The sequence below is a fragment of the Rhododendron vialii genome, chromosome 12a, assembly GCF_030253575.1.
Source record: "Rhododendron vialii isolate Sample 1 chromosome 12a, ASM3025357v1".
NCBI classification, from domain to species: Eukaryota; Viridiplantae; Streptophyta; class Magnoliopsida; order Ericales; family Ericaceae; genus Rhododendron; species Rhododendron vialii.
Window position 1 is genome coordinate 1,112,699 of NC_080568.1, and position 22,094 is coordinate 1,134,792.

Consider the following 22,094-nt stretch of genomic DNA (forward strand, 5'->3'; position numbering starts at 1 on the left):
TAATCAAGAAACCGAAGGGCAGAATCTATTGCAAGACGATCAGTTCCAGGGTGAAGACCTCTCAGCTGAGGAAGGGGAGTTTGTTAAGCCTTGGATGCCCTATCCTTAGAAGCTTTGTTTATTTGACGTACTTTTAATTAAATTTTCATAAGTAATATTACAATTGTCAAACTCTATTTCATTTTGTTGGTTTGTAGGACAATTAAGTAGGTTTGAATTTGGCATTTGATATTTTCGCTGCTAAACTCTGTTTAATAAAATTTTATTTCTTATATATCAATTTTATGAATTATTAAATCAGTTGAAAATGATTTAATTAACGTGTCCGAAAATTGGAGCGTTACAGAAAGGTAGACTTTTTCTTAAATACGAAATTAATCAATGAAAAAAAAAAAGAGTATCGCGCGAGAAGCAAGGGTTTTGCTAGGTTTCTTTGTAATTATGGAAAATGGGCAATGATATAGAATAAAGAAGGAAATTGAGTTTAGCACTCCAAAAATTGATAAATGGGCTCTAAAACGACGTCGTTTTGTGTATTAATATAGTTCAGTTTTGGAGTTCCTCCATCAATTTTTGAAGTGTCAAAATCACAATCCAATAAAGAACCGTAAATAGTGTTATGTGGTGTACATTTGGAGCACATGAAATGGTGTACCCATTGTATATTTAAATTTCTTGGGAAATTACAGATATATGAAGTCAGTGCCGACGCAACTTTTTGAGAAATTACACATTTATGAAGTCAGTGCCGACGTATGCATGGCCTTGGTACCATATATTCTATTCTTTATACTAGTACTTGTCACTCCTATTTGTCTTGTGGATCAAGCTCTTTAATTTCTTTCAATATAAATTGACGTGAATCAACTCCAATTTCCTCAACAACTTTTGCCAAGTAACGTCTAACTACCTTCTCACTCTTTCATCCTATAACCATCTCTCTCTCTCTCTCCGGAAATGGATTCTGTAAAAGGGAACTGCCTTGGATACGCGGCAAGAGATTCATCTGGGGTTTTATCACCTTTCCATTTTAGTCGCAGGTATATTTTCACATATGGTTAATCAAAATATTAGTACTAAATAGTAATTTAATTTCTCTATTATTATGGTAAAAAGGGAAATGAGTACCTTAAATTTGTGGAGTACATTAAATTTATTTGTGACAACCCCCTTCCGCGATCCAAACACTTCTCCCATGCACTTATTCACATAATCCCTTTCTCACGTCACAATTCTCACTCTCGCTGATTTTCGTAGTTGGGAATGTGTTTGGAAGACACTTTCACGCTTGAGCTCCCGTTTGTGCTCACGCATGCACATGTGAATTACGTGACTTATAGATTATGCAATAGGAAATACGTACGTATAGAAAAAATATAATATTCACAGTCTAAATAGTTACGGACGGTGAATTAGTTATAAGAGATATATAATGGTGTTTTCCAAGAGGATTAATTAGTTATAAGAGATATATCATGCTCCCGTTCGTGCTCACGCATGTATTTTGAAGCTAACGAAATTTCTGTGATATTATCAATCGTTTTTTTAACCAAGAGGATTAATTAACAATGTGAAACAGGGCCATTGGAGTTGATGACATTTCAATTAGTATTACTCACTGCGGAGTTTGTTACGCCGAAGTCGTATGGACTAGGAACAAATTTGGAGATGCAAACTATCCTGTTGTGCCTGGGTAAGTATTTGTGACTCTATTTCATGATAAGTGTAAAACAACATTTCATCCGTCTTATTTTGTTCGGCCCTCTTCGCATATTCATGCCTTGAATCAGGTCAACAAAATTATTTACTTCCGCAAACAATTTTTTGAAAGGGAAAGGCCTCTTCTGATTGGTAAATTAAATATGTTTTAAATAATTATTCAAGAAATTAAACACATTAGTTATTGATCCGATCAAAGGCACGACTACCAAACACAGAAAAACGAGATGGGACGGAAGAAGTTTCATCAGTTATTACATCACAACATGCTAATTAATATTGCTTTTGACATATCTGAATATACATATTTCTAAGATCTCTTGGGTTTGATCAGGCATGAGATTGTTGGATTAGTGAAAGAGGTGGGGTCAAATGTGAAGGGCTTTAAAGTTGGGGACCATGTTGGAGTGGGAACTTACGTGAATTCGTGCAGAGATTGTGAATACTGTAACGATGGATTTGAAGTTTATTGCTCAAAGGGTGCTGTCTTCACTTACAACCATGTTGATGTGGATGGTACCATCACTAGAGGAGGATTTTCCACTTACGTTGTTGTTCATCAGAGGTAAGGGTTTTCTCGGTATTTTTTTTTTTTTTCAGTCGTTAAGAATCTTGAATGAAAATTTTGTTTTGAGAATAGTGCATGGAAATTAAGTAAGAGAGAGAGAGAGAGAGAGAGAGAGAGAGAGAGAGAGAGAGAGAGAGAAATATGTTTTGTTATTTGCTCGATAACACAATCGGATCAGTTTACGCACATTTCGACTGATTCTGAGTCCAGCGGCAGAGAGGAGCCAACTGACTCAGTCGGTTGGGCAAACTCGTGTTATTATCTACGACTGTCTTCCTAACACATCAACAGGAAGACATGGAGGAATAAAGTTTTCATGTCATTTCGTTCTTTCATTACGTTTACTCTAGCTTAGCTTTGAACGTGATCTGGATTGTTTGGCACTGAATGTGCAGGTACTGCTTCAAAATACCAAAAGATTACCCATTAGCATCGGCGGCGCCATTGTTGTGTGCTGGGATTACTGTTTACTCCCCAATGATTCGCCACAAGATGAACCAACCTGGAAAATCACTTGGTGTGATCGGGCTCGGAGGTCTGGGCCACATGGCCGTGAAATTTGGGAAGGCTTTCGGGCTGAACGTGACTGTATTCAGCACCAGCATATCCAAGAAAGAGGAGGCCCTGAATCTGCTTGGAGCTGACAAATTTGTGATCTCAACTAATCAACAAGAGATGCTGGTAAAATTGACAAACTCAGTCTCTTAAGTTGTCGTCAGGTCAGGTTTACAAACGAGCTTATCTGAGTCGGGTAAAACATAATGTTTTTTACTAAGCCAGTTCGTTGATGAACAACTGGATTCATTTGTAATCGTTTTTTGATTAAAAGAAGGTGGACTTAATGGTCAATTGATACCTTGGTTTGCAGGAAGTATCAAAGTCATTGGACTTCATAATTGACACTGCATCCGGGGCTCACCCATTTGATCCATACATGTCTCTGTTGAAGACTGGAGGTGTCCTAGTCTTGGTGGGTGCCCCAGGCGAAGTGAAGCTCAGTCCCATAAGCCTTATTCTCGGTATATTCATCAACTGAAATAAACTAAATAATCCTATATATGTACGCATATGTATGTACTCATCATTTTATCTGGTAAATTAACCGTTTGGTACTTGCGACAGGTATGAAATCAATTTCGGGGAGCGGGTCAGGTGGTACAAAGGATACAAAAGAAATGCTAGAGTTCTGTGCTGCCAACAAGATTTACCCAGAGATTGAAATCATCCCAATTCAGTACGTGAATGAAGCTATCGAGAGGTTGATAAAAAGCGATATCAAGTACCGCTTCGTGATCGACATCGAGAACTCCCTAAAGTGAAAGAAAATCCTCAAGAAACTTTCCAACTTCGCTGTGTCCACAAGATCCCATCTTATCATGCCGTAATAGTAGCTATTTTAGGCTCAAGTAAACTGAATAATTCATCCCGTTGACACGAATTAGAGGTTCATTGAGTCCCGATACGGTTTTTTCTTTTGACTTCCCATGTTTCGCGTTTTTCAGTTTTCCCACTTGTTTCCTCTCTATTTTCATGCATATCTTTTTGTCTGGGTGAAACAATTGCTTTGTGTTGCTTCAAAATGTGTGTGGATAAGGAGGTTTTTACAAGTAAAGTTACATCAGATTGAATGGGTGAGACCTTCACTTCTAAAAGGCTGCTATTGCTATATCTTACTATGAAGCTCACAATTCAGCACTCTAATAATGTAGCAGTAAGCAAGCTTCATCTCTTGAGTACTTCAAAAAGGCTGCCATTGAGTAGGGTAGCTTCACGATGGAGCCCACGAGAAACCATGACGAATGAAATAGGTAGGGCGGCAACAATCCCCTAGCCGTAATCCCCCGGAGGAAGAAAACTAACCAATACGGAACCAAATTCATCATCTCCGAGTATGTAACTGAAGACACAAAAGGCAGGGCATTATGGACTCAATCCACAAGCTTTACTCGGGTCCAGGAGGTTTCCAGGGCTTCCCTTGGTAAGAAGCTATAAGCTACAATACACATTTGGTACAAGCTCCTCCTTAAGCTCTCTAATGCTTCTTCCAGAATTCAAACTAACATCCTACCTCCAATGGAAAAGTTCCTTCCTGCGCTTAGATTTCCTTGCGCACACGCGGCATTCAGCGCCAGGAAAGTACCACGCCTACCTATATTGTTTACCAGTTCAGGAACTGTGTTTCTGTTTAATTCAGACACATAGGATGTGTCACTTAAAGGATTGGGATACGACTCACCAATGCTGTAAGAATAAGATGCGACAAGAACAATGTTCTCAGTTTTCTAATGTCAAATTGTTCATTTTTTCAGCAAAACAAGTCAAGCTCCCAAATCCAAGTCACAACTACACTGGTGTTGAGCAAAAAGCATTTAGAAAATGAAAACCCAACACGACATTTATCCACACTCGATTATCCAAACCAAGTTCTTTGTTATCAAGTTCCACGAATCACTCGAGATTCCTTATCGCACTTCAAGGCTCCTCGATACAATACTCGCTAGTCGCGTGAATTTTACTTTCCTTTGCATTCTCAAAACTGCCAAAGTCCGAGTTGCCTAACAAACAAAAAAGAGAGAAAAATGAAAACGTAGCAAAATAATTTGGATGCAAATTATCAATTTATTACCAGGAAAAAGAGAGAATAATCAAGTTTCTCCTAAGAATTGTCAAATAGCCTGAAGGCAGTATGAGATTCTCTCAATCAGAGTCACATGAAACGAAAGAACATGAAGACAACAAATAAAATTTCTTCACGATGTAATAATAATAATAGCTTCACACAAAAAAATATAACAAAAATTCTTCAAAATCCGCACAGAATAACTAAACAGCCTCAGTTAATCATGAGTTTTATTACTTAATAGCTGTGTAAAGTGTAAACATAAAGAAACACATAATACAAATTCTCCAAACAACCTGAACAAGAGAAGTAACAGAGCTCTCATGAGTACAAAAGAGAGGGCTGAAACTTGAACAAGCACATTCGATGAGAGCACAGTAAACCGAGAGAGAATCAGTCAGAAATCGTTATGTTCAAGCCTCAAGATTCTGGATTATCTAGTAAAGTTTATCTATTTATAAGAAGTTGGATTCTTATGGTAACAAAATACAGCACTGATAACAGGAAGAAGTTTGCACCAATGGTACAAGACTGTTTGTTTGTACCCCTTAGCAGTCCGAATACTGGGGGAGCCTTTTCAGCCTTGATTTTTTGGTTAGAATTGTGACAGTGTGCAGAATTGATGTGAAAACGAAATCCTACCCAAGTCCATGATCCGGCTGTGAAGCGAAGCTGCACATTGCCTGGGTACCAAAGTAATATGAAGTACAAAGGTGTGAGGGCACCCTCACTTCATGAGCTAGCTATTGGGGTTGAGTTTTGCCCAAGAGGCACGCTACCCTACCTGATTCCACAATCGAATCTGTGATCCTACCTAATTCCACGCGTACAACAGATATTGGAATGATCCAGATTGTCCAAACCAAGAAAAAAGTTGTAGGATTGTGCACTTCTATGATTGCAGTGGCGATCAAAATAACCAATAGGCACTTATGAGATAGAAAGATATGGGTGATCCGCTAATTGAGAACATCATTGATGTCAGAAGGAAAAAATTGGGAGAACATGAGAGTGGAACAGAAATAATGAGGGAACATAAATGGTTAAGGCAGTCACTATCTTTCTTTGTTCTTGTAGATATCTTTTTATTATAGTAGGTATTTCGTCTTTTGTCTTCTCCATTCCTCCTTCCAGAAGCCATAAATTCTTATACTTCATTGTAGAATGACCAACCTACCTCCCCAATTAACCATTTGATCTTCGTTTTATGAGCTTTGAATCTTTGATGCTCATTTACCTTTATTGAAGATCTGTATCCAACAACAAAAGACCTTAATTGCACAAAGAGACCTCCTTGCATAGAATAGTCTATCACCTTTTAATTTACTATCACTTTCATGCATTAAAATTATACATTGGATATGGGTATGAACACTACTTGACTTGATCTTGTGCAAAACTGATTTAGCTCCTTAATAAATGCTTTTGCATGATAAGATTGATTGGTTGGACATTAATTCATCAATTCTTGGTGAAACTTCCTTATTATCACCGAGAGATCTCATTTCATTCTCCAACGATTGGAATTTGTTTTGTTTTCTATGGCCGTACCACAAACGAAGGTGCCTTAAGAATTAAATAGTATGAGAGACAGATCAACCACTTGTGGACAATGCATGCCCAACCAATTTTTTGGCCTAGAGATCATTCACCAAACTTATTTATTCTTACCTCGAACATCCAATGGCATTTTGCCCTGTCTTTCAGCTTAAAGCCTAGCCAAATATATCTGCAATCTAACCAATGGATTCTTCCAGCTAAGGATCTTCGTGGGAATATCACAAAAGCAACTCACACAATGTCATTTTGAGGTAGAGTATCTCCTCTTTGAGTGCTTGCTACCAAACCCAATAAGCCAAACGAAGAACCGGCTACTACCCCAAGTGCAGCCCAATGACAGCCCTGCCGCACCCCCCGCTTTGGGTGTTATAGAGATGGTTGCTGCTCACCTTTATTTATGAAGTCAAGGGTATTCCTACGCTACAATTCTCTTGTCTAGATCCACTTTCTTTTTTTGATCCACTTGTCTAGATCCACTTCATTAACCATTTTTGTGTTTTTTCTTTGCTTTTTTGTCTGTTGTTCTAGAACTTTAACTCGCAAACATAGTTCTGTGCTCTTGTGAAGAGAATAACAAGGGCCTTCCATAGCAACTTCATAGTATTAAACAATTACGACTCAACAGAACACAACATTATTGCGTACAAGAATTGTATAGATACTTATAGGTAGCTAAACTTCTATTTCAAATTTTATTACGTCTCATAATCAAGACAATATTGGGATACTTACACCACGGTACTTATCTCAAACAAAAACGGGTCACTCTGCGAGTTGTTTTAGCACAATGTTATATATGGTATAGATGCCCTACATTATGACCCTTGTCTAACCCAAAAGCCAAGTTCAGCAAATCTAAAAATTACCACAGTTCCCTTAACAACTGAAACCCAACCACACACAAAAATTGTCGTGCAGTAGGCAACCTACAAACTAGTTCAAGACTAAAAATAAACCCTCAATACGATGAATATTACAAGTCCAAATCATGCATTTCTCTTTTTTCCATGTTCTTCAGGATTCTCTCACCTTTGAAAAATATCTCGAATAGGAGTATGGTAGTGATGTTCCATGAAGCAACAAGCATCTAACTTGCATCTATGTTACATGGACTCGGGTGCGGGTGCAAGTCCAATCGTCGGACCTTCCTAAACTTAAATCTTAGGATACATAAATATGTGTCCTCAACTTGGGTACAGGTACGGGGACGCTTCTTGAACTCTAGTTTGTATTATATATTGCATAATTTTCTCAGATTATGTACCGTAAACTATGTTTACAAATGTATTTAAACAAGAAAGGGTTAAGAAAATTATGTTGTTGCTATTTCCTTGTTTCTTGTCTATGTGAAATACTCGAAATATTGCTTTTCTAGCTAATTTGATATTTCTTTTATGTAAGTATCTTAACAAATAGAGGATTCGAGTGTCCAAAAGGATACGGGTGTCGGACACATCGACAAGGGTACTTGAGCCAAAATGAAGGATCCATGTAACATTGACTTGCATTATTGGTGGCTTGAAATCACAAGTATAATTCAACCTTGTACAAAAATTTTGAAGCAAACATATGAGTATAAGAGAATAGATGAACCTTGTAAATGTCCACCAAAGTTATGCTATTGTTGCCTGTGCATTTCCATTTACATCATTAGATGAACAGGATCCAACATTTCCGGAAGAAGAGTTTCCAATTGCGACAGCGCTATCTCCTGCATGCATTATCAGGAATTAAGTCATAAATATAAGCTCATTTAACTACGAAGCAACTGGAGGTCAACTCCAATGTTTAATATCTAAACCTGCCAATCAAAGTAAGCTAAAGAGAAGAAAGATTTAACAACTTACTGGAGATTGCTAAGGAAAACACCACTTTACTAATATTCGGTTTTCATGACAACTGCCGCCCAAGTTGCTTGAGTACATAAAAGGAAAGGGTCTTGGTTCAACATTTTAAGTAGAAAAATTACTTTGATTATGGCCATGGGGCTGGAAGCAATTGTTTTACAGCATGTCGAAGATGCAGTTGGCCTTCCCATTATATATGAAACCATCAAAAAACTTTACATGGGATTGGATATGGCCTATTCCTGCTAAGAAACTATTTCTTAGGGCATCTTGAGGTAGTTTCATATTATCGTCAGCAATGATTTGACCAGAAGAAATGATTAAATTTCTTAAAAATAGCTCAACAATATAGGAATGCCGTAGTTTCAATGTAAATATTGTATTATTCCGCTTTTATGGGACGTTATACCTTGTGAGCATTATCCTATGATATTATTGCATCGACCCCATTTATGATCACTTAAAGAAGATAGATTTGCAAACGCTAGATTTCAGATTATGAACTTTTCTATTATTAACATAAAAGACTTAAAATAAGTCGTGTTGTAAGTATGTCGGGTGCAACTTTACATAAGCTTGAATAAACGTCCAAATTGTTAGGTTTAATATGCTACAGAATTGCATATTATCAAATGGATGTCAAGATTGCCCTTGATAGTTCCGTAGATGCGCGTTATTTTGTCGATAGTCATTTTTACAGCTCTAAATAAGTGTGAAAGCATCACATTGGAGCTTGAAATTATCTCAGTTAGTTTGGTCATATAAGCGGAAAAGCAAAATAAAGGATTGTTCACAATTGCTACCGAACAACATTATCAGCTTTTCTTAAGAAATAAATTAAATAAGTTAACTTATGAGTTGCAAGTATTAACAACGGGGGGGCATTATATTACGACTAATACTCACTTCCATGAAAAGATGAGGAGATATTGCATAACTTGTAGAAACTACAAGTCTAACCAAGATTTAGTCACGGATACTTATACAGTGGGTGCAATGGAAAAAAGAAATTCCAAATAGAACTTTCCATCGGATAACAGTAAAATTTTAGGGCATAGCATTGATTCGTCTAGAGAATGAAACCATTACATAATTTTCTAATTTCAAGAAATTTGATCGATGCAATGAACATTTTGCAAAAAGAAAAACAAAACAAACTAACTAATTAGATTTTCTGAAAAAGTAAGAATGTGAGAACTTGAAACCAAGACTGATTCAGAAAGAAGGTCAAATATAGAAATATTCATTGTATACACAAGATATACAAAATATCCTAAGGTTTTTAAAGGAAATTGAGGTACAGTAGGAAAAAACTATCCACCCTCCAGCATATGTTATACCTGAAGAAATTCCACTGGCTCCCTCAATATCACCACGAGTTTCTGAACTTCCCACGAGGGTTGATTTTGGCGACCGTCCATTTCCCTGTTTATACTCCTTAATGGCATCCTCGAAGATATTTTCCACCCCTGCTACATCAGCAATCACCTTGGGAACCCTTTCTAGCAACCGTAACTGTTCTGATTCTGTCTCAAGCTGTTGTTTTCTTTCCGAGCACTCAAAGAACGTAGAATGGGAGGCAGGTTAAGGCCACACTAACTTGTTACTTCTCACCTCGTAATGGTAAAAAACTTACGTGTGTGTGATTTGAGCATCTACATTGTCATGTGTTGATACCCAATTAATGGAAAATTGACAGAGGCAAAGTATGAGGGACCATGCAAAAATATATGCACACATCTTTTCACGTTTTTTTTCCAAAGTCATAAATGATCACAAGGTATAAAGCTTCTGCATACTAATTTCATTTATCAAATCAAATTGCTTGGCATAGGTATTTTGGTATGAAAAGTTTGAGATTTTGCAGCAGTAGTTTGCTTAATCTACTGGGGTATGCGGCTATACCTTCACAAGCTATTGTGTCCTCTCAGCAAATGCCACAAACACTGACTCTGCATATTACTACTAACTAAATCACGAAAGGATATTCTCTTCTCCATCCTTTCTCATTTGCTCGATCAATGCGGTTTTGCAACAAAGCCAGCTCTCTACCAATCCACTGAAAATTTTCATGTAAATAACAGACAAGCAGAGAGATAACACAGAACAATTTTTCTTTCAGATGTATATCTTCAAAAATAAATCTTGATTGTTTAGTACAGTTAGCATAATTGATTGGGACGTCAGGTTTCGTAGTAGTTTAATCTCGTGAATTGTCTGCATAATTGACAGAATGGTAAGGAAATAACAGGGACAATGTGATTTACCACAATTTTATTGAGATCGGCAATACAAAAAATGGCAAGACAGATAGACACTTAAGTGAAATAAATGATTTAGAAATACAAATACTATGCATTAAAAATACAAAATTTTACTTTGTGCGACAAAATATGCCCACTGGGCATTATAATTTGATGAAACTTGTAAATCAGCAAAAGAGATGGTACGACACATCAGAAAAGAGCAAGAAAGCACAGGACCACTAGTTTATGATGGTACGATATCTGAGATTCTGAACATAAAATATAATACGTGAACCTTGTTGAGACGTTCGCCTTCCTACATTTGTTTCATGAACAGCAGAACCAAATTTTCTCCCTCCCTCCCACTCTCCCCTTATATCATATACTAACAATCAACCTCAGAAAGAGACAATACATAATAATGAGACAGGCACAGGAATGCATGAAGATGCAGTGATATGGAATTATAGTATACTGAGAAAACTCCAGAATGTCAGGGTTCCTGAGATGCAGATTAGTAACATGAGAAATCCAGACATTGTTATGAGTCTAATGATCAGTCCAAATGATATTATGGGCCTTTTCCACATTTAACTAATCTTTCATTTTAACTACTAACATGGTCCGTTCTAAAGATTGATGTCAGTTAAAATCTAGATTCAGCCCTCAGATTCTTCCATGGAAAACCAAAAGAATAGAAGATGTAATCTACTTGAGCGACTAACACTGAAGCAGAAATTCATACATGCTTTGTTATGTCTTTATGCAGACTTCTGGCCTTCTGCTCAACCTCCACCTGTCAGACAGAAAATTTTGATCAAACATTTCAAACAACACTTCAGTTAGAAACTTAGAATATGCGACACTGGAGTCTAGAGAACCTGTCAGAAGTTTTGAAACGCAACAGCAAAATAAGTTCTAATGCTTGGACAGAGAAAATGATGCCATTGAGTGTAAAATACAATACATCATACGATTTGAAGTACGTAGTGCAAGAAAAAAAATTCATAAAATGTTAAAAAGTTACTGATAATACTCATAAGTTTTCTTGAATGTAACGGGGCACTACGAGAATATTAATATGTACCAAGGTATCAGGGCAAGATAGGAGGACGGAATCTTAAGATTTCGGCTATTCATAAGTTTAACATGAAATGCTATTCATTCCCTTTTCTAGGATTATCACGACAAAATGTTTCTTATTGAGGGCAGGTGTTTCTTATGGGACCCTCAGATATTGGTAGTTTCCTTAAATCACGACTGTCTTAATGAAGCCAACCACAAAAGGAAGAATACATTGAAAAGGCAACCAACTGAAGTACAAAAGTACTCCTTCCGTCCCTTAATGTTAGACCGTATTCTGTTTTAGGATGTCCAATACTATTTGTCCACATTAAAGTCAATAAAAAAAACAACTAGGTACCATTCCCATTTTGCATTTCTACTATTCATTGATGGGACAACTCCAAAGATCAAAAAGTTGAGAATCACTTTTGGATTATATTTCAATCTCAATGGCACTTCTGAAAAGTTATAAATCATAACTTCAAGAGTGCAATCAATGTCTTCTTGAAAAGTTGGATTTCCCCAAAGGACCTGTAGAAGAATGACTGACTCACAAGTTGCAGACTCGGGGCTAGAGGAAGACTATAGTTAACCAGTCTTGTAAATGTTTGTTTAGGTTTTAGTACATCAAATAGGCATTTCCAAAAAGACTAATCCTACATGCCTAAGGCCGTGAACGAATCAAAAAGTAGGTGGTGGTTCAAATTATGTAGAAACAGCATAAATCTGTTAACCTCGCAGATTACTCACAAGCCTGATGTTTCATTTCACTGATCGTCAGAAAATTCAAGTGCAACGTCCATACTTTCCAAAGGGTTTTTTCAGATAATTCACAAAATGAAGAAAAATAAGATTTCTTTGGCTTCTTACAACTAATTCTTGATCCAACCAGATTCAAGAACAATAGGCAGTATTCATGACTCAAATCCTTAATTCGTATAATAAAATAAGTTATAACTTTCGTGTGCATAGAAGAATAAAACTAAACAAAACAAGAAGTGTATGAGAGAACTTACAATAGTAGGCTTTCTCAGGAGCCCTCCTTTCACCTTTTGTTTTAAATCATTGCATTCTTCCTGCAAAGGTTAAAAAAGACTAAGCTGCGACTATCACAGTTGAAATCTACTGCCACCTGTCTGTTGAACTCACTAATTAAAGGTACATTGTTAAAAACGTGGCTGAACTTTGGATAAGTAGTACAAAAAACAATACCCATTTATTGGGAAAGGTATAACAATAGAGTAGGAGTGAAACTTTCAAGAACAAACCCCAACTTAGAGCAAATAATGTTATCACTGCCTTCTATCAAAGACATCAATATCCACAAATTTTCAGAGAACATGTCCCAAACACCTTTTTAAAGGTGACATAGTTATCTTTTTTCCCCCACATATATGGGGAACATTTGTCACGAAACATCATAGCATGGAATCAACATTTTTATTTTATTAGTTAAATTGGTACAAGGACAGTTCTCATCACAGTAAAACCTCCGAGATTTAGTCTACGCAGCGAATTGTGCAGGAGTATCCTTCCAAATGATTACCATAAGGCTGCACATTCGACAACAGAAGCCCTCAGATTTTATCCACTGGGCATCTTGCTCGGTAAACACTATGAGATAAAGAAACATTTCCAAAGGAAACAACACGATAGACCGGCTCAAACATTGCCTTCATGTATTTTCTTAGGGGAACAATGTAGGAAATAACTCGAAGTAAGGGGCATTGTACTTGCACAAAATTTGCAGTAAATACTAACAAGGTAGGCAATGTCACGTAATCACTAATCAAAAAGCGGGATACCAAAGGGGAACAACCATATATTATGTTGAACTGTTAGCAACTTAAATCACTTTCTTTAGAGAGAGTTGTCTTAGAATGATAAATGTAAGAATAAACAATTTATGTTAGATGGTTGGGAACTTAACAAATTGGGTGTAGCTGAGATCAAGATGCTTGGATGGATGTGTGGTAAGACCAAGAAACATAGAACTACAAATGAGACCAATCGTGACCTGGTCAGAGCAGCACCATTTGAAGCTAAGATGAGAGAGATCTGATTAAGATGATTTTGTCATGTACAAGGAAGACTGGACAATACAACAGTAAGAAAATAGTGAAATGAGCCGGAAATTCTAGGGGAAGGGGAAAACATAAATTGACAGGATGTTGTAGCAAAAAATAAAATGAGTTGTTAAAAGCTAATAGAGTATATAGCCCTTCACTGAGCAGAATTTCTGAGCACAAACCTCCAAAAGAAAATGAAAAGTGAAAACATTACATTACAGTCCAGACTCCATACCCACACTGCACAAATCTTTTTGCAACATCACATTAGTATTCTTCACATGATTATTGCTCTCTCTTTTTTTGTTTTTTTGTTTTGGTGCACTCTGGTCGTACATTATTCATGTTAACTAGATGTGAAGCTGAAATCATCATTGTACCACTTTTACTAGATTCTGCTACATTTGATTTCAACCACGTATCAGATTTTTCAATGTCTCACGGTGAACTGGAGAAAGAAGAAGCATTATAAAACAAATAAGAAAGAAAGAAGAGACACCGAAAAGACTTTGATATCGTTACCTCAGAAAAGTTATCATCTGAAAGCATATCAAGACGTATGTCTGTTGAGATATTAGAAACTTCAAGGAGAATCCCAGGACTGTTTTCCCCCGATGATGTCTTCTTCACACCTAAGTGTATATACATGGTATGGGAAAACATCACAAGTTTAGGGACAAACGAAATGTGCGATGAAAACAAGCTTTCACAAAAAAAAAAAATCACCCACATTTCTTCCTAACAAGCTTTCACAGAGAATAAAAATCACCCACATTTCCAAGAAGATTTGGTTAGGTTCTGCAAACTCAAGAATGAAACGATGCAAATAAAAGAATTAAAGATTCAATTCAAAAAGAAGAATGATAAAGTTACTTCTGGTTCTTTCTATCGTTCAAGTTTCCAATCAAGGACAAATATTTACTCTTTTTAATATGTAATGCTTTGTTTTTTGTTGGACTCGGAAATCTATCCTCCAGAAGCGCCATGATTGATAAGTAAGGAGTACTTAAAGGAACGTGAGGTAATCTCATCCCATACACAATCAACATTTGCCTCCTGATTATTTTTCCAAGATTAACACAATTGGTTTTCACATGCAAAACATTGCCAAATGAAAGAACCATTTGTTATCAGAACTGAAACTCCATAATGGTCAAATTTGACTCCACTGTCTACATACATTATCAACATCAAACGAGCATACATTAATTGAAGCCTTTTAGTGCTTAAATAGAATGTATTGAAACGGTTCACAATAGCACCAACACTGATAGAAGTAGCAGGACTGGAAAATTTCATACGATTTCAACTCCTCAAACATACTGCAGGTATCACAAGTTTTTGAAAATAAGGTTTAAACCATAAGTGACCCGCTAATATGTTCCATCATCGGAATAAATCGATGGAAGTGCTTACAACAAGTCGAACATAACTCGAACATCTGATTACTAAATATCTCTATTTTGAGCACTAAATAAAAATATATAAAAAAATCACAAGTAAAATGAAGGACAAAACACCACTGTCAAGACACGGGGGACATACTAAAAGGAAGAAATAGTTCAATTACATTAATGAATTATTAGTTATCCACCACACAAACCTTTGACTTGCGCAAGCAGATGAGAACAACTCTGACTATCATCACTAGATTCTAGCTTGACTCTGACAAAGCTTCCTATTACCTTGCATTCAAAAGTTTCAGGTTGCTTGAATAGCTCCTGCACTAGGCTCCTCCTCAGATAGAGAAGCTTAATGTTCTCAGAAATAATGGCAGCATGATAGCTCATTGGAGCATCAAACACTTCTTTTTTCTCGGGTTTTTTATGCGTACTCGATTTTTTTCGTTTTTTAAAAGCCACAGAGAGATTCCTATCCTCATCTTCCGAACTGTATCCCTGTTCCTCCTCTGACACTTCTAGGTTCTCAATGAAATGAGGTTCCAAGATGTCATATATTTTATGTCTGTTCACCGTTTTCCTGCCCAAAACAGACTTCAGCTTTTCATCACACAAAATCTTCCTTTTACACTGTGGGTCAAAAAGCCTGTTCTCATTGATGTATCCAGTGATGATAGAAGACACATCATATTGCGATAGTTTTTTGCTTGTGTCTTTGTCAATAGATGAAAGAAAATCAATGAGGGTTTTGGATCCCCAACCAATAAACTCTCTTTTATTTGATTGTGCCTCACTTTTCCTCTTAAATCGCCGCCCCTTGGATCTCCTCTTTTTCTGCACTGGCTTATCCCCTTCTATGCCATCATCCTCATCCTCCTCCTCCCCCTCCTCTTCCTCCTCCTCCTCCTCCTCATCATCATCATCATCATCATCATCGGAATCAGATGATAATCGACTTTCTTCATCCTCATCAGATTTTTGTTTATAGGAGTTATACTTATAGTTTTTACCCTTTTTCATTCGAACATCAGCAGAATGGAGATGTTCTACAGTCAAGCCTTCCTTCTCCTTGATTATATCCCAGTATTCCTTGAATAGGCCCTCGACTGTTTCTCTATCTTTAAAGTCTACCTTCTCCTGGAATGCAATAAGCACACAGTCAGTGAAGATAATGAGCAACAAAACTCCTCCCTTGTTTAAACAAAGCTCATCTTTTGAGCTTAAAAATCGATATAAAAAAAAACAGCTGGTAATTTGACCTCCTTTTGGGTTTCTGTATCATTTCCCTTCAACGAAATTGTTGTTGTTAGGATTGAAGAGCTCTATGCAATATTAATTTTGTTTTCTCTGGTTTGTATTTCGCTCTTTTCTTACTGTGCCCCACTTGTGTTATTGTACTCCCGGTGTTCCTTCTATTTAAACATCCCTTTTTGCTGTTAAAAAAAACTAATAATGTTTGTTTTATACTTTGATCTTCTTACTCATGTAATTTACGTCTTTGATCATAGTAGGACTTTTTACCAGTCATCGTAGGTGTCCTTACACATGTGATAATTTAAACGTAATTTGCATGTTACTTGAGTAAAAGTTTAGGTCGTGTATGTTGAGCAAAACAAGCACTCCAAAAGAAAGAAGACTATTAAACTATTTTTCGTATATATTACCTGCATGGGAAAAAACGGTACAACCCAAAGACTAGAAGAATTTAGGATTAAAAGTTGATAAGGGATATATAACGAAACTAAAGTCATATGCTAAGTCTATTGTGAGATACTGAGATGAGTTGAAAGTTCATTGAACACAGAGAATCAATCACATGGCTTCTTTCTTCACAACAAGGAGATGATCGCAAAACCAGAAAAAGAACTTGCTAATCCTAAAATCATTCTTTTTCCAACTCATATGATAAAAATAGCAAACTTTAAGGAATAGTTTGCAGGTCATTTTCGATGACATACCCCATCAGAATCAACATCCATATTCTCTTCTGAAAGTAGTGCAAGCTTTAAGCAGTTATTGCAGAATCCTCTGTTCCCTCTAACACGTGCAAACTCCGCAGCAGCACTGCAGCGTTGACAGACAGCATTTGGGCAGCAAAAACATTGGAATTTCGAACTCTTCCGGCAAACGAGGCAGGAATGCCATTCTGAAATAGAAAAATCAAAATCAATTTGCATGCTGGCGTATCAATAATGATTTGTATACAACAAAATAAGCTAGTATCATAAAACCTAGAGCAGCAGAAGGTTTCATTCAGTTTTGAATTAGCGTGCTGTCGTATCAATTATGAATTGTCCAACTGGATTGGTATACAACAAGATAAGCTAGTATCATAAAACATAGAGCAGCAGAAGGTTTCATTCAGTTTTTAGAAGAATAAAAACACATGTCTCAACAACAGCATAGTAGAGAGCCTTAGCTCTCATGTCTGCACAAATGTTAGAAAATCGGAAACCATAGCGAACCAGAAACAGGAACGGCTCACAGGTCACCGAATTGTCAGGTCAACTAGAACTGAATAGTGACGTGACATGTATTTTTTAAGAAATTAAATACATGAAAAAGGTATATAATGTAAACATAATAGCCAAATTATTTATCTAGCAAGAAAGCATTGCAAATACCATAAATAACAACTTAACAAGATCAGTCACGCATTAGTGCTTTCACCGGATGTATTTTGCCTTTGGAGAAAAATATAGTCATAGATCAGTCCAACGATTGTGGGAAACTGAGCATTGAAACCCTTGGCTTTGTAATTTGCAGTTAGAGCACGTTCAGTCTCAAATCAGTAGTTCACTTAGCTGTAGCAGCATTTTACTTGTCTTTATAGACTGGTGTTTTAGCTTTTTTACTTGCATCCCACATGTAACTGTCAAATATATTACCCTGGCCGGTTTTACTGAACCTTCGACCCGTCTAGGTCCTAGCCCGATTTCCAAAACATTGGTCAGCACTCTGAACAGAATCGGAAACTGTAATGAAATTATAGGTATAGCATGTTTAGGATGATGATAAAACAATTGCAAACCATATGCCCCGTTTCAATACGAAAGAATCCACAATGTATGTGTTGTTTTTTTTGCAAATAGGAACAACTTCAACGATCTTAACATAAACACTTGATCCCAAAAAGTTAAAGCATGCTTCCATAAAAGTCAATTCAGTTATTTTTTCCAGGACACGCGGAAGGTAGGAAACCTTAAGCTAATACAGAATTTCGAAACCAAATTACTCTGTGTCATATCGTTACTACAAAGCTATAAGCTTTTAGACTTCGTAAATGCTGCAGGGGCAGTTGGTGCCATGCCTTTATTCGATGTACACAATAAAAGGAAAATTCAAGCTGCAGGTAGATACAGGAGGCTTACCACAAGTCCAGCTGTTCTCAGTCTCCAAAGCTGATTCATCCTTCCCCACACACTCGGCATGATATGATTTTAGACACTGCCTGAAACAGTACAATTACGCCACGTCAAGAATAAAGAACAAATTGAATTTACTATATTTTAGACACTGCCTGAAGCAGTAAAATTACACAACGTCAAGAATAAGGAACAAATTGAATTTACTAAAAATGATTCCCTGAACTAGTTAGGCCACAAGTTAATGAGGATCAAGAAAATAAGGATGTTAAGTTAAAAGCAATCAGAACTTGAAAAGCCTCAGACTTCAGGTCAGATAAATAAATAGGATAGCATATACATCAAGCGCGTTGCCCAACCTGGTCGCCAAATAGAATATAAGCACATGATTACTGATTTTACTAAACATGACGAAGCTATAAACTTATGTAACAATGCATAAATATTAAGTAAGAGCTTGTTAAGAAAATGCCATGAAGGTGGCTCCATTATACGGCATTTCACTGATTGCAGACATGCCTGCCATTGCCAGACATTCAAAGTCCTTTTGCTATTATTGAGTCCAGTCTTATGCGTTATTGTTAACAAGCACCTTTGAACCTAAAATAAAGAAAGGTCGAATATTTAAGCCATTCCCCCAAGGGGTGAAACGCCTTGCCTGATACTCTCCCCTTTACTCCGTTAGAGGAACTATGTAATGTACCATATATCTTTTTCCCCAAACAGCAACAAAAGATCATACATCATTTTTCTTACAATTAACAACAATTGGCCATTTATTTCTTTGTAGAAGTTCTATTTTCTGGGTCTATGTTGAAACTTCTAAAGGTCTTTTTTTTCCACTCTAATAGTTTCTCTTATTATGCTTCTTTAAAATTGTATTATACTACATTACTACAATCTATAGTCCCCGTAAAATTATCAAGCAGTATTTAAAAATTAAGCGAATTTATTTTTGTAGACATCGTACTTAACATTGAACAAAATCTGATAGAACCCAGATGGGATGGAGGTTAAAAAACTCCTTAAGCCGAAAAATTGCCAGCCCTCTGGTTTGGACACCCTCATTTTCTGAACTTAAGAGAGTTCGTAAAGAGGATGATACCCTCCATTCCAAGGAAGAGAGTTTTGATAAATATTGTTACTTCTTTCGTCCCACTGTAAATGTCAATAAGCACTTTAATTTGGCATAAGAAAAATATGTTTTATTGTAAAAATATGTTTTTTTTTTAAATTGCATGAATTTACATAAGGGACATTTAAAGTGGAACAGAGAAGACTCTGAAAGGAAAGGTACCAAACCAATGTGGGCCCACCAAGATGGGTGTGCAAGAGGAAATTGTAAACCAGATAAAGTGCGGACATAGATAAAGTGCCGACATAGTATGGGCCCGCACCAAGGGTAACAGTGGGGCCCACACCGAGTGTGTATCACTAGCAGTGCTTAGAGTAACAATAAGCATGGAAGGTATATCCTGAACTCACTTGTAGTCGCAAACAATCAGCAGCCCACCGTCTTTGCACACAAAGCACCAATCCTCAGCACTTTCATCCTTCTTTTTAATCTTTTTCCCTTTCTTCTTCATCACTTGTGTCTACTTTTGGGCCTCCTTCGATGCAAAACTCTTGATTTCAAATACCCCTCAAAACCCCCAAAAGCAATCCAAGAAAAACCCAAGATTCTATTTCCAGATGCTGCAAAAACAAGTACAAATTAAATAAGGGAATCAGTGAATGATCAGTAGATAACCCAATGCAGAGGATTATCAAAACCCTCTTGAGAAATAAGACAAAAACTAGGGTTTTACACAAGAAATCAAACGCAACGATGCAGTTTAGGCGATTAAACAAATACCCACTTGAGAGAGACACTAACTTTAGAATCTACCAAGTAAAAAGAACCCAAATCCCTGAGCTGTTGGAAGGCCGTGGTTCGGTTACTGCATGGGCCGTAGAGAGAGAGAGAGAGAGAGAGAAAGAAAGAGAGATGAATGAAGATTGCAATGTAGGTGTGATTGATTGTTCTGGAATCTAGTGTTAATGCGAATCGCAAAAATCTTTTTTGGACAGAAATGGTTTAGTAAAATCCTGAGTGGAAGTTGTTCTCTCGAGTTTTGTGCAATTAATTTGCTTAGTTGTAATCAGATTTTTTAAAGAGAATTAAATTTTTTTCCATCTTAGGTGGAAAATTCATGATTTCTACGGCTCATCGTGGGTTCCATCATCATTTATTGCAGTAATCTGAACCGTTCACTTTATAAAATCCGTAGGGCAGTATGTCCATGCAAAAATTTAACTTTATCGAACATTGATAGGCATATACAAAATTAAATTTTGATTTATAGAATAGACGATCGTGAACAAAATCATACCCTCTGTTTTATAAATCAAATTTCAACTTTTGATATACCTATTCATATTTGATGAAGTTTATTTCTTTACGGGTATACAACTTTGCAAATCCTAAAAAAATGAGTTCAAATTACTGCAATAAATACACAATGAGAGTCACAAATGGAGTGGTGGAAATAGTGTATTTTTCAAAAAAAAAAAAATTTTTGAAAGGTTAATTAACCTTATTTTCTTTATTAGGTCCCCATAAGTTATGTTTGTACTATCAGTTTGTGCCCTTACATTACGATTATTGTACTAATATATTTGTTCCCGCGTCATACCGTTTTTTCCTTCTGTTTATTCCATGGCCAGCCAGACTCACGCTCCAGAACGATAAATAATTATTTATTTTTTAAGAATGTAATTTTAAACTCAAAAATTATGTATTTATACAAATAATTTTTCTATCACTATGGATCTTGTTTGATAGATGTCATTGAGATCTTTAACACGGTGCAAAAAAATTTGAAAATTTATTTTTTATTTACATTATTTTGAATTTAAAAATGTGAGATAAGCTGCATATTTTTTAAGAAAATTTTTGGAACGGAGCCTCAGTCTTTTTCTAATTTTTTGGTCTGTATTTTAATATTTTTTGGTTCTTCTCCTCGAAGCAAAAACTGTTTTACATATGAAATATTGTAACGTTTTGACCCGAATCTTTCAAAAATCAAAAGAAAATAGTAAAAAAAAAAAGGTGTAAAAATATTGAAAAAGCCATGTTAAAGAAGCCCTTTTTATTTTATATGCCTGATTGGATTGTTATATTAGTTTTGAAAAATTCACATAAGATGATTGAAACTGTAGGCAACGATTACACCACATTATTATATTTTATGGCGTCATTAGCTAATAGCAAATTGCTCTATGCGTAGATAGGTACACGTACACTCCAACCAATCGTCGTCCTTCTAATTAGGTTTGAATTACAAAAATAATATATACTATGTTGCATCTTGTGGTATTTTTTTCCCAAAAACAAAAAACTTCTTATTTAAGAGAATACGTGAGCATTTTTCATTCAATAATAGATGGATTAAGCAATTATAAGCTATGTTTTCTATGCTATGTATTGAGTAAATGTAGTCAATGTGGTTACCATGCAAAAACTAGTCTCTTAGAATTTTTATTTCCTTCGTTTTAATTTATTTGTCTGCTTTTAAACTGTCTCAAAATATTTATTTATTTTAAAAGACTAATGGATCAAAGGATACACAATTCTTTGTTTAGATTATGTTTTT

General features: G+C 36.2%; 2 protein-coding genes across 6 annotated transcripts; one reads left to right on the plus strand and one right to left on the minus strand.

Moving 5' to 3' along the window:
- The first annotated feature begins 936 nt into the window (after positions 1-936).
- LOC131311810 (probable cinnamyl alcohol dehydrogenase 1) lies at positions 937-4,842 on the plus strand. Its single transcript, XM_058339387.1, has 6 exons — positions 937-1,040; positions 1,580-1,693; positions 2,054-2,284; positions 2,683-2,968; positions 3,156-3,306; positions 3,410-4,842. The coding sequence occupies exons 1-6, from the start codon at positions 958-960 to the stop codon at positions 3,604-3,606; spliced, it is 1,062 nt and encodes a 353-aa protein (XP_058195370.1). The 5' UTR covers positions 937-957; the 3' UTR covers positions 3,607-4,842.
- LOC131311807 (uncharacterized protein At5g08430) lies at positions 4,566-20,556 on the minus strand. Of its 5 annotated transcripts, none has more exons than XM_058339385.1 (12): positions 20,315-20,556; positions 19,945-20,154; positions 18,466-18,545; positions 17,053-17,240; positions 15,298-16,231; positions 14,217-14,326; positions 12,642-12,701; positions 11,306-11,356; positions 10,303-10,373; positions 9,655-9,881; positions 8,076-8,178; positions 4,566-4,842 (listed from the first exon to the last, which is right to left on the minus strand). In XM_058339385.1, the coding sequence occupies exons 2-11, from the start codon at positions 20,043-20,045 to the stop codon at positions 8,081-8,083; spliced, it is 1,920 nt and encodes a 639-aa protein (XP_058195368.1). In that variant the 5' UTR covers positions 20,046-20,154; positions 20,315-20,556; the 3' UTR covers positions 4,566-4,842; positions 8,076-8,080. The 5 variants fall into 5 exon arrangements, with proteins under 5 accessions (XP_058195368.1, XP_058195365.1, XP_058195364.1 ...); XM_058339382.1 differs by having other exon boundaries at positions 8,061-8,178; positions 20,336-20,555; XM_058339381.1 differs by having other exon boundaries at positions 8,061-8,178; positions 20,319-20,555.
- Between the last annotated feature and the right edge of the window lie 1,538 nt (positions 20,557-22,094).

Coding starts and splice junctions, on each gene's coding strand:
- LOC131311810 (XM_058339387.1), top strand. CDS start 958: ATGGATTCTGTAAAAGGGAACTGCCTTGGATACGCGGCAAGAGATTCA. Junction 2,285..2,682: donor TACGTTGTTGTTCATCAGAG/GTAAGGGTTTTC, acceptor CTGAATGTGCAG/GTACTGCTTCAAAATACCAA. Junction 2,969..3,155: donor CTAATCAACAAGAGATGCTG/GTAAAATTGACA, acceptor CTTGGTTTGCAG/GAAGTATCAAAGTCATTGGA.
- LOC131311807 (XM_058339385.1), bottom strand. CDS start 20,045: ATGAAGAAGAAAGGGAAAAAGATTAAAAAGAAGGATGAAAGTGCTGAG. Junction 17,241..18,465: donor TGAGAACAGCTGGACTTGTG/GTAAGCCTCCTG, acceptor TTTCTATTTCAG/AATGGCATTCCTGCCTCGTT. Junction 16,232..17,052: donor TGGATGTTGATTCTGATGGG/GTATGTCATCGA, acceptor ATTGCATTCCAG/GAGAAGGTAGACTTTAAAGA.